Source organism: Gymnoscopelus microlampas, assembly GCF_963454915.1.
Source record: "Gymnoscopelus microlampas genome assembly, chromosome: 2".
In the NCBI taxonomy this organism is placed as follows: Eukaryota; Metazoa; Chordata; class Actinopteri; order Myctophiformes; family Myctophidae; genus Gymnoscopelus; species Gymnoscopelus microlampas.
Window position 1 is genome coordinate 35,894,283 of NC_139939.1, and position 14,579 is coordinate 35,908,861.

At 41.8% G+C, this 14,579-nt stretch overlaps 1 protein-coding gene across 1 annotated transcript; it reads left to right on the forward strand.

Moving 5' to 3' along the window:
* The first annotated feature begins 1,234 nt into the window (after positions 1 to 1,234).
* Positions 1,235 to 9,988, forward strand: LOC311055125 (keratin, type I cytoskeletal 19-like). The gene is made up of 9 exons (XM_084071227.1): positions 1,235 to 1,610; positions 2,097 to 2,216; positions 5,599 to 5,681; positions 6,103 to 6,259; positions 6,789 to 6,947; positions 8,036 to 8,161; positions 8,577 to 8,803; positions 8,915 to 8,946; positions 9,289 to 9,988. Exons 1-9 carry the CDS (start codon positions 1,362 to 1,364, stop codon positions 9,399 to 9,401), a joined length of 1,266 nt encoding a protein of 421 aa, XP_083927353.1. The 5' UTR covers positions 1,235 to 1,361; the 3' UTR covers positions 9,402 to 9,988.
* Positions 9,989 to 14,579: the final 4,591 nt, after the last annotated feature.

The window sequence follows — 14,579 nt, forward strand, 5'->3', positions numbered from 1 at the left end:
ATCACTTTGAAAATAGCTTAAGCAAGTTTAAATACAGTAGCACGGCTTTAGAACATCTCTCCTGTACTGTGTGTATGTGTCAGCTGTGTGGCACACTAAATGACAGACACACAGTGGAACGGATTACAGGTAAAAAGGCTGCATACTTTATATAATCTGTGTCGGACATCTGTCATGATGTCTCCAGATATCTTTCTGATGTATCCAGTTTCTCTCTGTGTGTGTGTGTGTGTGTGTGTGTGTGTGTGTGTGTGTGTGTGTGTGTGTGTGTGTGTGTGTGTGTGTGTGTGTGTGTGTGTGTGTGTGTGTGTGTGTGTAGTATCTGTGTTTGTGTGACATTATTTGTTCAAAAGTAGCACAATTTGGTATGTGCACTGTTTGCTTTTAAAGAGGCTATGTTGTTCATTTAATATGAAATATGAAAGTAAATAAATGGGAAGAAAGGAGAGGAGATGCAGGGGTGAGATATGTGAATGATACATATGAGCGACATTCATAATCATGACATTCCAACACTTGTTGACACTGTCCTTTACAGTGTTGTTATTGTTCTTTGCAAAATAAGAAAAAAAAGATGAGATATATATTTTTGGCAAAGAACAATCACAACACTGCAGTAGGCTACAGAGCTCATGTAAATGAGTGTCCGCACTATCCCTCTTTCTTTTGTACCACATACATCTGGTCTGGTATTTCATGTATGATGCTTGCCCCAAGTATAAATGCATTCAAGTCTATTTTGGATAACAGCCACTAACAGGTAAATGCTTAAATGTAAATAAATAAATAAAATCGAAAGAAAAGAAAAAATACACACTCAACAACACATGTAAGTAACCTAAGTAGCCTACTTTAGTACTAAAAAGCAACACTAAAGCAAAGAAAACAGTTCATAATTAAATTGCCCATGCAAAACATTGAAATCAACATGACATTTAGAAATGACTTTGTGCAAGTTGTTGATGTGTCCCACATGTGGGAGAAAAAAATAGCACACACAAGAATAGACATGTGAATGTCCCTGTGAAAGAATGATTGATTTGGAAAAGTAGCTATTATTAAGCAGGCTTAACTATGAATTATTATGCTTCAATTTTAATCCTATACTAAGTCGCCATACTAGATGTACAACCTGTCAGATAGCTTTGAAGTCTTTTGAGTCGCCGACGGTATAGCAGCGGAGTAAACCATTATCTTCATACCAAACATATATTTGGTCCCCATGAGTGGTGACGCCTTCCCTGTCTGGCTCTACCTGGCGCTCTATAAAACGTCCGTTGACACAGCAGGTCGGCAACCCAACCTGTCTGTCAGATCTCATCGTCTCCAAACCTCGAAGGTGTGTTCACACTCTCACAGCCATGTCTGTCTCCATCACTCGTAGCTACAGCACTCGCAGCTGGAGCAGCAGCAGCGCGCCCGGTGGAGGTGGCACCATGTCCCGCACGGCCACCAGCCGTGCGCCCGGCAGCATCTACGGGGGCGCGGTGGGGTACATCTCCATGTTCTCCCGGGCTCCATCATCATTCAGCGATGGCGCTCTGCTGTGTGGTTATGAGAAATTAAACATGCAGAATCTCAACGACCGCCTGGCCTCATACCTGGAGAAGGTAGGCTAATAACCATTAAGGAGTTTAAATGCTTTTTTGATTTAAGGCACACTGTGTGATAGTGACTCTATCCAGACATTTTGTTTTATTTAGCCCAATGTTTAGTGCGTAAAATTGTAGTCAGATAGGCTACCTACTGTAGCTCTGGTCCAGTCCATAGCGTTAGAAGGAGCTCTCTACTATGGACCAGAGCTATCAGATACCTATGCCTAGGCTATATGTTGGTCATTTCTAAACTTTTGAATCAGTTTAACAAAATGGCCATTGGACTGCCATTGAATTTGTTCCTATACATTATTTATAATCTTAATGGGTAAAATAAAGAAACAAAAATAACCTGTTGAAACGTAGCATACCCAACCCAGCCCAGCCACTGTCTGAGGTTAATCGCTTGCCTATCACTTTGAGATCTAGAGGGATCATCATGGCAATGAACCATGAATGTATTAAATGGGATTTAACTTGTCACTGTCTTTGAGAATGCAGGTGCGCAATTTGGAGGCAGCCAATGGGAGCCTGGAGCAGAAGATCAAAGAGCACTATGAGAAGAGAGCACCCCAAGGCACACACACACACACACACACAGGTAACATGCGGTCCTGCAAGGCGCACCATTTCAACACATGCGCCACTTATAGACACACACACACACATACACACAAGCCAGCATTGCACACGTGAGAGCCAGCACTGCACATGTGCGTGCGTGCACACACACACACACACACACACACACACACACACACGCACACGCACACGCACACGCACACGCACGCACCACACACACACACACACACACACACACACAAATGGTAAAAATACTTAAAAGTTGAAAAAAATAGTAAACTTACTTAAAAGTTGATAAAAAGAGTAAAAATACTTAAAAGTTGTAAAAATGTGTAAAAATACTTTACAGGAAATAAAGTGATTAAAAATACTTTAAAGTAAATACATTGAGTAACAATGCTTAACAGTACTTAAATTGAGTAAAAATACTCAGTAGTACTTCAAATAAGTAAAAATACTTAAAGGTTGTTAAAATGAGTAAATATTCTTAAACATAGTTAAAAGTAGTACAAATACTTAAAGGTTGTTAAAATGAGTAAATATTCTTAAACATAGTTAAAATGAATACAAATACTTAAACATAGTTAAAATGAGAAAAAATACTTAAAAGTTGATAAAAAAGAGTATAAATACTCTTTCAGTACCGACTCAATACCAGCACCCACACATCAAATAGAGTAGATGTGTGGGTCTGAATTCCAGCGCCCACACATCAAATAGATTTGTACCGCCTGAATGACAGCACACACTCATCAGAGTAGGCACCGCTTACTCACACTGGGTGTGATTTTTTTTGTCTCTGCCAGGCTGAAGGCTTGGCAGACTCGCAGAGATATGTTTTGCACCCTGTCCTTCTGTCTGTGTGTGTGTCCGTGTGTGTCCGTGTCCGTGTGTGTGTGTCCGTGTCCGTGTGTCCGTGTCCGTATGTCCGTATGTCTGCGTGTGTCCGTATGTCCGTGTGTCCGCACGTGTCCGCGCGTGTGTGTGTTTGTGACCAGCTAATGTCCAGCACCATTGTTCCCAGCAAACTGCATGTGCACGCACACTCCCTGGATGCCAGAGCAGAACCTCTGTCCCAATTTTTTCAGACCGGCCGGTTATAACGCCACCTGGAGGCTGATTTTTTAAAACACATTTTTGGATGCCCGTCTTAGCGGCTGGAATCAGTACAGAGGCCTGGAGTAGGGTTTAACCCGTAGGTGTATTTATTCACAAAACATGACAGACATTTAGGAGAAAACACCCAGATGTGGTAGCATTTGGCTTCTCACCCTCATCTCTGCTTTTGTGAAATGACAGCAGCCTTTTATAGCCAGCTGGAGCTAATGAATCTGGACTATACCATTTTACTGCACCAGTCATAGGGGTGTTTCTAAAACATATAATAAATACCTAACTAAACATACAATAAATACATGAATATAAATAGCCTTAAAACACAAGTATGACAAGTCTCATTAACTACACAGGTTATTCAATAATTCCTTCTTTACACTACAACATAATTTACCACTCACACCAGCACATCATAACCCCCCCCAGCTATCCTAATATGGTCCAGCCCAATCTTGCTGAAACACACAGGCAATTGTTAGGCATTCAATCAGACCTCAACAATAAAACTTACATTGCACCTCAACCATATTGTACCTAGTCTCTATTGCACTTATTACACACATTACACCTGCCCATCATGATTGTCACACTTTAGTCTCCCCAGGTGGAACTTGTTGGCTGAGTGGCCATCTCAGTCACACAGGAAACAAATCGAATGTATTCAACAATAAAATAATGACTGTGCAAAATACGCTGTGCAAATTACTAAAGTGCCAATAGACAGGTTTCCTGTTAGTAAACATGAGAGGATATGACCACGCAGAGGAGGGGGAAGCCTATAGAGGGCGCCATTACCCGCAGCAGCTCTGGTCAAATGTCCATTCATAAAAGAAATGATCTTCACCGGGTTTAATGAAAGTAGATTAAATTATGCAGTTTGTAATACCTTGTTTACTCAATAAAAATGATTTGTCGGAAGTTGGATCTGTTTGTATATAATAGCAGCATTATGCCTATTATGCCTATAATAGCAGAATTATGGCTATCTAACTCCCGAACATAACAACAGAGTGAACGGCGCAACAATTCGTTTCCCCCGAGCATGCGCAGATTGCGCATTCTGCTCTGTGATGACGTCGCGCGGATATCCGTCTATATGCTGTGCAATTAACTCAACTCCGGGTTAAAATACATGTGCAATATTTGTAACAGAGGTCCTCTCTGTTACAATCCTGGCTAAGATTGTCTTCCAAAGTTTGCAGGAGTGCTCCTTTTTGAATAAAATGTCTCATTCGCACTACTCACACCCTTTTAACATTGCCCTATTATAGCACCATCAGCAGGCCGATTCTTTGCAAAACTATTTTTTTGTATTACTTCTACAGATTTTGTCCAAACATCACGCAAACCGGTACACATTATCTCTATAGTCATGTGATCAAGATGGATCTGTCCGATTCTTTATATTCCATTAACATTTCTGCCCCACAATAACCTACCTGACCTGGTGGAGACCTGTGCTCTGAGGAGCACTTTTTCTAGTTCTTTTTTTTGTGTTCTTTTTTTTTTTAAGCCATCACATTAATAATGGTTAACCACATGCACCCTAGCATTCCTACAATGGGGCGGACATTCTGCAAAAATACATCTACAACTCACAATGCGGCGCAGCGCGTTGCGAGCTTGTAGCTCGGCTATTTTAGGCAAAGAGATGGCTGTAGAGGAGGAAGAAGGCAGGGACATACCTACTAGACACCCCTGGCCTGGGAGACTCCGGTCAACGAAGTATACGGGTTTAAGTGGTTAAGGAAAGCAAATAGAACTGCTCCTCCAACATACCAATACATTATACCTATACATGATGATTTTTGGGGAATGTGACAGGTTACATACAGTAGAATGACATGACAGTAATCCACTGATGGATGCTCATATATAACTACTGTGGCTTCAGACCCTACAGGCGTAACACCCAGAGACCAATTGGGCAACTACTATAGATAATTATATGAATTAAACTCATTCCTTGTACAGTATAATGCCTATGTGCCTCATGTCACTATAGTCGTCAGAGGCATGGCTACTTACCACTGGCTTACAGATGGGTTTCCTTGCCTAGTGATATTTGACTTGAGTTGAAATATATGAATAAAAATATGATACAGAAGGCAGATGGAGAGGTGGACAGAGGGACTGACAGAGTCAGATAGATCTCTAAAATGAGAAAACCTAAAAAATGTAGTGAATACAGTCTGAAATTTATTTTTTAAAAGCACATATGTCAACATATCATAGTTTGTTTTTACATTTTGAAAAGCTGTTCATGTATCATGTGGATTATTAGTATTTTTCTTCCCTTACCCAGATCCGGAGAAGGTTTTTGGAGCAGCACTCCATCATCCTGCAGGTGGACAGTGCCAAACTGGCTGCTCATGACTTCAAGAATAAGTAGGGTGATATTTTTTGCTCTATTACACGGTAATTATAATATAGGTTTTAATTGTTTTGTACACATTTTTCCTTATTAGATAAATCATACAGATATAGAGGAAGCAGTCAGGCGATACATTTATTATTTACTTATTTTCATGATCAAACAGATCAACATGAATAAACCGGTTTAAATGTTGAATTTGTTCCAATCTGGGAACCCATTAAGTAAAAAAAAAAAGGACACCCGGATAATAAAAAGGATAATATAAACACAAACAGCAGGAATTACGGACATGTTTTAAAGTTCACAGGTTATGAGGGGGTTTAGATATCATGCTGTATAAATACTGAGAGAAGCACTCACTCACAACACAACAGCATGATTTTACTAGTGCTCACTTTACCTACAACCGTCCCTTACATTTCTCTAATGTAGGTATGACACAGAGGTGAACATGCGTATGATAGTGGAGGCAGACATTACCACCCTGCGGAGTGCCCGGGACAGTATGACTCTGGCCCGCAGTCACCTGGAGACCCAGATCGAGGGTCTAAGAGAGGATCTGATCGATATCAAGAGAAACCATGAACAGGTGAATCTGTCTATCTGTCTGTCTGTCTGTCTGTCTGTCTGTCTGTCTGTCTGTCTACTACGTAGTACAGTACATACATAATCATTGCTTTTATATAATAATAACAATACAAATCATTATTATTATTATTATTATTACACTTATTATTATTATTATTATTATCTTTTATACATTGGATCTATCAAGTTGGACCACAGTATAAGACTTGCCACTAGGGGATGCAAGAAGCCTAAAGCCCCAGTTCAACTCCTGCTTTGTCAAACACTGTGGCGCCATCTCTTGGTTTGGGTGGTTCATTTCGCCAAGACATGTAGTGAATAATCATTCTAATCACTTAAATTCACCAATTACAGCAGTTTTCAGAGGAAAAACTCACATTATGAATGCAAAAAAAACAGACTGTAAAGTGTTGTGCATCACAATAAAGCATTTTTCCCCCCCTGACCGTATTTCAAGGAACCAAAGTGACCAAAATATGTGACCTCTAATAGAACTCTATCAAATGAACCCCTCTCTTGCCTTGTTGCAGGAGAGGCTTTCGCTGCGGACACAACATGGTGTTGTGAATGTGGAAGTGGACTGTGCTGGGTCCTCTGACCTGGCCCAGGTGATCTCTGAGATGAGACAGCAGTATGAGACCATAGTCCAGAAGAACCTTAGGGAACTCGAGCGATGGTTCCAGACTCAGGTGAGATGGGCATCAACAACAGAGCAATTATTCTCTTGTTATGGTATCTATGTATGTGGGACGGGCTTGCACTGTGTTTATGTGTGTGGAGGCACACATGCATGTTCGTGTGTGTGTGTGTGTGTGTGTGTGTGTGTGTGTGTGTGTGTGTGTGTGTGTGTGTGTGTGTGTGTGTGTGTGTGTGTGCGTGTCTTTGACTGCACATACTTGTGTCTACTACTGTATAAGGGGCTGTACAAGACTAAATTAATTATGGCGCTCTCACATGCATACATCTATCTATTTGTATATTGTAGACTGTAGACTATCTATTGCACTGTGCTATTATGTCCCCTTTCACACACGCTGCATCAAAGGTGTAAGCTTTTCCTCCGCTTACACTGTCTCATCCACCTGAAGAAAAGTATTCTACCTGCCCCTTTGTGGTATAGCAATGAAAGATCTATTCTATTCTATTCGCCTCATTTTCTACTCACCTATTTCTACACCTTCTACTATACTTTCTGCTACTCCACAACTACTTGTTATGGTATCCATGTATGTTGGACGGGTTTGCACTGTGTTCATGTGTGTGGAGGCACACATGCATGTTCCGGTGTGTGTGTGTGTGTGTGTGTGTGTGTGTGTGTGTGTGTGTGCGTTTTTCTCAGAAAGGCACGGTGAGCAGTGGTAATAATGTCTCTATGAAGGACATGCATTAGGTGACTGATCTGAACAATAACACAACAGAGTGGGTGTGGATGAAAGAAGGCAGCCTTGCTGTCCGAAACGTTGGATCGTTTTTTTCTTCTTTATCGTTCTCTAGTCCTAATAAAGTTGTGCATTGAGAGCTATGAAAGTGTGCGGCGACTTTTCTTTGATTTGAGTGTCTCTGCCGTTGGCCAGCAGGCACCTCTAACAGGACTCACTGGTGTGCGTTTGCTCCTTGAGAACTTTGATTGAAACAATTACTTGATCGAAAATTTAGACGCAAATGTATAAAAACATGCAAAACATCCTCTAACAGTGTGTTTGTATATATTTATATGAATGTGTGCGTGTGCGTGTGCATGTGCGTGTGTATGTGTATGTGTGTGTGTCTGTGAAAGGTGGAGGTGACACAGACCACCATCTCCACCTGCACCACAGATGTGAAGACATCTCAGACAGAGCTCTCTGACCGGAAGACAATCCACCAGAGTCTGTGGATAGAACTACAGGCCCTGCTGTCCAAGGTACATTACCCTGTGGGAACCACTGTGGATGCAACGTGGAATGCATAGCTCCTGCATCTATCTTGTATTTGTATATTGTAGACTGGTATCTATTGCACTGTACTATTATGTCCCCTTCCACACATGCTGCATCTACGGTGTATTATGCTTTTCCTCTGCTTACACTGTCTCATCCACCTGAAGAAAAAGAAGAACACAAAGGCAATCAGACTATACCCCCTGGTGGAAGTGTATATATACTGAACATTTTGAAAATGTATTCTACCTGCTCCTTTGTGGTATATAAATTAAAGATCTATTCTATTCTATTCTACTCTACACCTATTCTATTTTCTACTCACCTATTACTACACCTTCTACTACACTTTCTGCTACTCCACAACTATTTTCCCTACTTGCGCTACAAACCCTGTAGAAATCGTACTTGGAGCAGAGCCTGGACGATGTGGGTGGTCATTACAGCTCTCAGATCAGCCAGTTGCAGCTCTCCATCAACACTCTGGAGTCTGAGCTGCATCAGCTGACTGACAGCAGAAAGCAGCAGGACACAGACAAAAAGATCCTTGCAGACATCAACATGAGGCTGGAGCAGGAGATTGCAGAGTACCGCAGACTGCTGGATGGAGAACTGGTGCATACCAAGTGAGAACCGGGGAGGGGGAGGACACGGGTCGCTGGTTTGAAGTGATGTATTAATTTCTTTTGTTTAGTATTTTGCTGATTAGACAGCTGTTGCGTTGTGTTTTTCCACAGAGTTGTGGAGATAAAAGAGGAGGTGATTGAAGGTAAGCATGACAAGAAATGTGTTCATTTATAAGTTATAGAATGATGAATAGATGAATAGAATGTTCATGTAACTGTCCTGTATGCATCCATCCGTCCATCCACCTGTCCGTCCATCCATCCACCTGTCCGTCCATACATCCATACATCCATACATCCATACATCCATACATCCATATATCCATACATATATCCATACATCCATACATATTCTGACTCATGACCTGTGTCGTTTGGCTAACCCTCTCTCTACTCATCCAAACTGCGCTGTACTTTCCCGTAAGACAGCAATTCCTCAAAAAATAATCTAAACAAGGATGTACTGTATGTTTGTTTGTCTACAGCGGAAAAGCCCCATGTTGAGCGGAGAGTGGTCACCACCACCATTGTGGAGAACCTAGAGGATGGACAGGTTGTGTCCTCCACAGAGGACATCAAAGTGATGCAGATTGAGTGACCAATGACCATGTAATCCAGTGACGACAGGAGTCGGATGACTGCACCTTCTATCCAACCATCTGCAATGCAATTTGAATTTGGCAATCTATAAATCATCAAACTGTAAAATGCACTTTTGTAACTTAAAGGGATGCCTTGACATTTGTGTTATGTTAGTTCTGCTTCTCGTGCTAGCTTGCAACTAGCAAGGGAAGCAGGTTGAATAAATGATAACGACAAAAATCAATCTAGCAAACATTATGACAATTCTATGTCATTATATGGAGTTTTGTACCAAAAAATGTATTTGACTTAGATTAGACTATTATCAACATTACAAACTGAGTTTCCAAGAAATGTACTGTATAAACAGTTTAAGGAATACAAAACACATGTGCAACTTGTGGACGTTTGTGCAATAATATTATACAATTTTGTAATATAGGTACCTGTATCAGATACAGTTTTAGGTTATTATGTACCATACAATCAATACATTTTTGCAGTAAGGAGTATCTAGTAATAAAGAAACCCACCTTAACTGTCTGCCACATTGTTAGATAACTAAAATCCATTGTTATGTCATTGCTTTACTTACAGCAAGTACTGTATTGAGCGTGCCAACGCGTCGTCACCACGGGGGGCGTTGGCATTGGGCGTGGCATTGGGCAATGTTAAGTCAACCTGGTTTTTACCCCTCAAAGATGTCCGCCACTACCTAAAGACACTTGTTGACGCCCCTTTCAGGAATTTTGGCACGCTCTATTGTTACGGCCACTACACTTGGCTCGAACACCAGTGACCATAACATAATAATAGGACAAAAATCAGGTCTCAATTGCAATGAAATGTATTTTATATTCAGAAAAAACATGTGCAAAGGGTTCTTGTGAGAAACCATGTCAATAAATATACCAGGAGGGTAGAGGTATAAAACATTAACCAAAACAAAGACCTAAATAAATGTCCTAACCAAACAAAAGTAGTAATGGGCTGGCCAAACTAAAAAGTGGGGAGTCTGGTGAGCCAGGCACTATGTGCCCATCGCCTCACCAGACTCCCATAAACTACCAAAACATATACTAAAACTAAACTAACCAGTAACGAAAATCATAACAAACAATACTTACAACCAGCCCATTGGAACTGAAATAAAGAACTACAAATAAACAAATGCAAGAGATCAAATATACAGGTGTGCTCTGCTGGGGTGCTGGGGAGATAATGTGAGCTGGCAACAGCTCCTCTTATAGCCTACGCCCTAATCACACATGAAGCACAGCTGGGAAAAGGGAGGGGCAGCCAGAGCACTCCCAGGTGAGTGACAGGTGTCTAGCCAGACCAGGGCAGCAGAGCCAGCAAGGCAGGATAGACACTAAACACAGGACAAAAGTATTAGTGAACACACAAGCCAAGAAACACTATAGACTGAGGTGTGCACATGTGCTAGCACATAACATGTATATACTTTTATATGCATCAATTTTTTGCTGATGGGGTCTTTTCCTACTGAACAGGATATTCATCTTTTGCGATACGTCATGCTGGAAAATCATAATTAAATATTGATTCACAACACACTCTACTACTGTATCTGTGTGTGTGTGTGTGTGTGTGTGTGTGTGTGTGTGTGTGTGTGTGTGTGTGTGTGTGTGTGTGTGTGTGTGTGTGTGTGTGGGGGGGGGGTGACAAGATGGTGCTGACCATAGGTGATTCTTCTCCTTTTATTTTGTTTTATTTCTTTAAATACCTAATCACCATTTTGGTGTTCTGGGTGCATTTTCTGTCCAGATGTAACTTTACAGTATGTGTGTATGTGTGTATTACTATTAAGACCAGCAGGGGTCACCTGTGTCTTACCATCACTCTCCCAACAGTGGTGCCTGGCTCCACTTTGAGAACAAGATGATCTAATATTTCCTGAGTGAAAACAGATTGCTGTTGCATAAGTGACATTAGGAAACTTGGCTTACTGACCACCACTGAGTTGTTTAATCCAACACAGGACCACAAGCAAAGCACTGGCCTTTACCATAAAGTTCAGGCTCACTACCCACCACATACTGTACATTGCAGATAAACTCTAGATCATTCATATTATGCATACTCAATATACTTTATAAAAGACATATAGTGTTTCCTTTGGCTACAGTGTTTTTAGTGTTACATACGTTTATGGTATTTCGTTGAATGTTCTCCGGTGTGAAAATCTGTCTTTACATACTGACAAATGCATCACTGCAGGGTGGAGTGAGTGTTAATATATCAAGTGACATAGGCTACAGTACAAGCCAAGACATGGTGCTTTTTAAAAAAAGAAAAAAGATTGACTTCCCAAAAGCCACTCCTTTGGGGTTTTGCTGAATGAAATGGCTTATCGTTACAGGGAAAGTTAAAAGTAATCAGTCACACCCAAGTATGATTCTGCAGCTGTAGGCAGTTCTGCTGTGTTTATTTAACTCTCATGTCAAGTGTAGGCTAGTCAAGTGGATTTATTAGGCTCTCCTCCCTTTGTTGTTTTCTCTCCACAATGTACTGTAGTCATTTGCTGATTTCAACCATGTCTACTAACAGTCCCCCTTGCTGCCAACCTGTTGGATGGGGAGGGTGCTCGCCAGCCACTTCTTTTCACTTAACAGTCCATTGCGTAACGCACATGGAGGTCCACAATATCTCCCACAGATCCCCTCCCCACTGAACAGGTGCCCCAACCTATCAGTAAGAGTTGCTAGTTCTAATTGAAGCGCCAGGCCAAAACGGCATTGGCAGGAATTGAACACAGGCCTCTGTGTGTTTCAGCTCTATGGCTACACCACCCGGTCACCCCACCCCCCAGAGCTTTTGCACAATTTATAAAGATTTAATAGTGTTAAAGCTACACAGGAATTATCTTTGGCTTATATTTGAGTTTTCTATAATAAGCAAAAACAAAACAGGGTCTAACTAGAAAAAGTGCTCCTTGGAGCACAGGTCTCCTCCAGGTCAGGTACGTTATTTTGGCCTCCTGGTGGCGCTATAATAGGCCAATGTTAGGCCTTTCACTGCAATCGGACACTGCATGCATGATTAGGAGGGGCAGACCTGCTGGTGGCGCTATAACAGGCCAATCTGAAAAGGGTGGCATTTCTTCCTCGGCCTAGTGGGAATGTGCGTGTGAAATTTCACGGAAATCGCAAGCTGCGTTCATGATTTGAGGCATTGTGTTCAAAACTGAGCAATCCTGCAAACTTTGGGAGCCAATCTTAGCCAATCAGGATGGAATCTGGAAAATCGGACAGATCCGTGTTGATCACATGACTATAGAGATACTATGTACTGATTTGCGTGCTTTTTGGACAAAAGCTGTAGGAGTAATAACCAAAAATGTGTTTTGCAAAAGTCGGCCTCATGGTGGCGCTATGACAGGCTGATATGACAGGCTGATCTGAGGCATCCAGGGAGTGTATGTGCACAGTCTCACAGCGACCGGGCCAACGGTGGCGGAGATTAGCTGGTCACAGACAGAAGGACGGACGGACACATGGACGGACGGACGGACGGACGGACGGACGGACGGACGGACGGACGGACAGGGAGTAAAACATACTCTCTCGCCATGCCTTCGGCCTGGCGGAGACAATAATTCTTCCCTGTGGATCTCTGATGACATGTCGATGACGTCAGTGTGGAACTCCAGATTTGGGCAAGGCTGATCAGTGGATTTCTGATGTTTTCTGTTTTCCGATCGGCCCAGGTGTAGTTTGCAAGAGTAGTCTTGGACAGTCAGACAGACAGATGGACAGTTTTGGACACAGTAATGCTCTGCTCAGCTCACCATCTAGGAACCACATTGTACAAATAGAGAAAGAGTGCAACTGGGTGGGGCACATGCCATGCACATGATGTACTGTTCACACATTGATCCTCCACTGTTCCAGCTGTAGTGAATGAGTACAGGTACTGTACGTACAGTAGGAGCTCAATGTTTTGCTCAAGTACATTTTGATAATAGTGCAGGCTTAAACATAATGCAGGAACCCTATAGCAATGAACATCAAATTAACTTAGATTAACTCAAGTGTCCTAAAAAGGACCTAAGAGATGTGATCAGTGTAAAATAGCTTGTATGCCTCTGTGCCATATTCGCAGACTTTCATCCTTTGAGATCCTCACCTGAACCCAAGGCATTTAAAAATGATTGACAAATTACAAACCTCACGTCAAATTTACCCCGCAAGTGTCAAACTTCATGCCTAATTGTACAAAGCAGAAGTCATCACACTTAAAGAAGAATAGTGCGCCCAACAGACTCCCTCTGTAATAAGTATTACAGACTGGTGTAGGCCACACTGTCACACGTGTTTTCTATCTATAGCCTGAAATGTGGCATTTAATTTAAAGTACTATTTACAACTGGAATAACGATACAGTGTCACACTGTACTGTTGGTATCATTACATAATTCATGTCCTAATTATATAGAAAAAGATTATCTTTATTTGTCATATTTGGAAAAGTACAGTAGAGAGAGACAGAAAAGACAGGAGAGACAGGAAATAAAGGAGAGGAAAGGATGAGGACATGCCAACACAGGTCCCCAGGGTAGAATATGAACTGGGGATGTTGCGGATATGTCAACACAATGACCGATTTGTCATCAATTACCTCAGTGAATGGTAATTCCATTCTTATATTTGTTTTTGAAACCCAATAAAATATCAAAGTCTTAGCCGACTCGGACTCACCTCATCCTCGCCACTTTAAGATTGGAAAGCACCATAGGAAGCACCATAGAAGACAGGGAAGCACCATAGAAGACAGGGAAGCATCATAGAAGACAGGATAGTGCCATAGGAAGCACCATAGAAGACAGGGAAGCACTATAGGAAGCACCAAGAGGAAAATGTGTTGCCACTACTTGTGATAGACCAGCTCAGTGGCCTTGTGGTTAGAGTGGGTAAAATGTTATTATTATTTTTTATTACAATGCCTCCCTGCTTGGCACTCAGCGTCAAGGGCTGCATTGGGGGTAAGTCCCTCCAACATAGCATGTCCAGATGGTGTACTTGTACATCATGGGTGGGGGATGTGCTGATGCACCGCCTCACACACGCTACAGAAACAGGAAATAGGCTCCTGCCCTATGGGCCACATGGCTGGGGAACCGTTGTTTCCCAAGGCTACTTACTTACTGTAACTGTACATATACTTGTGATGG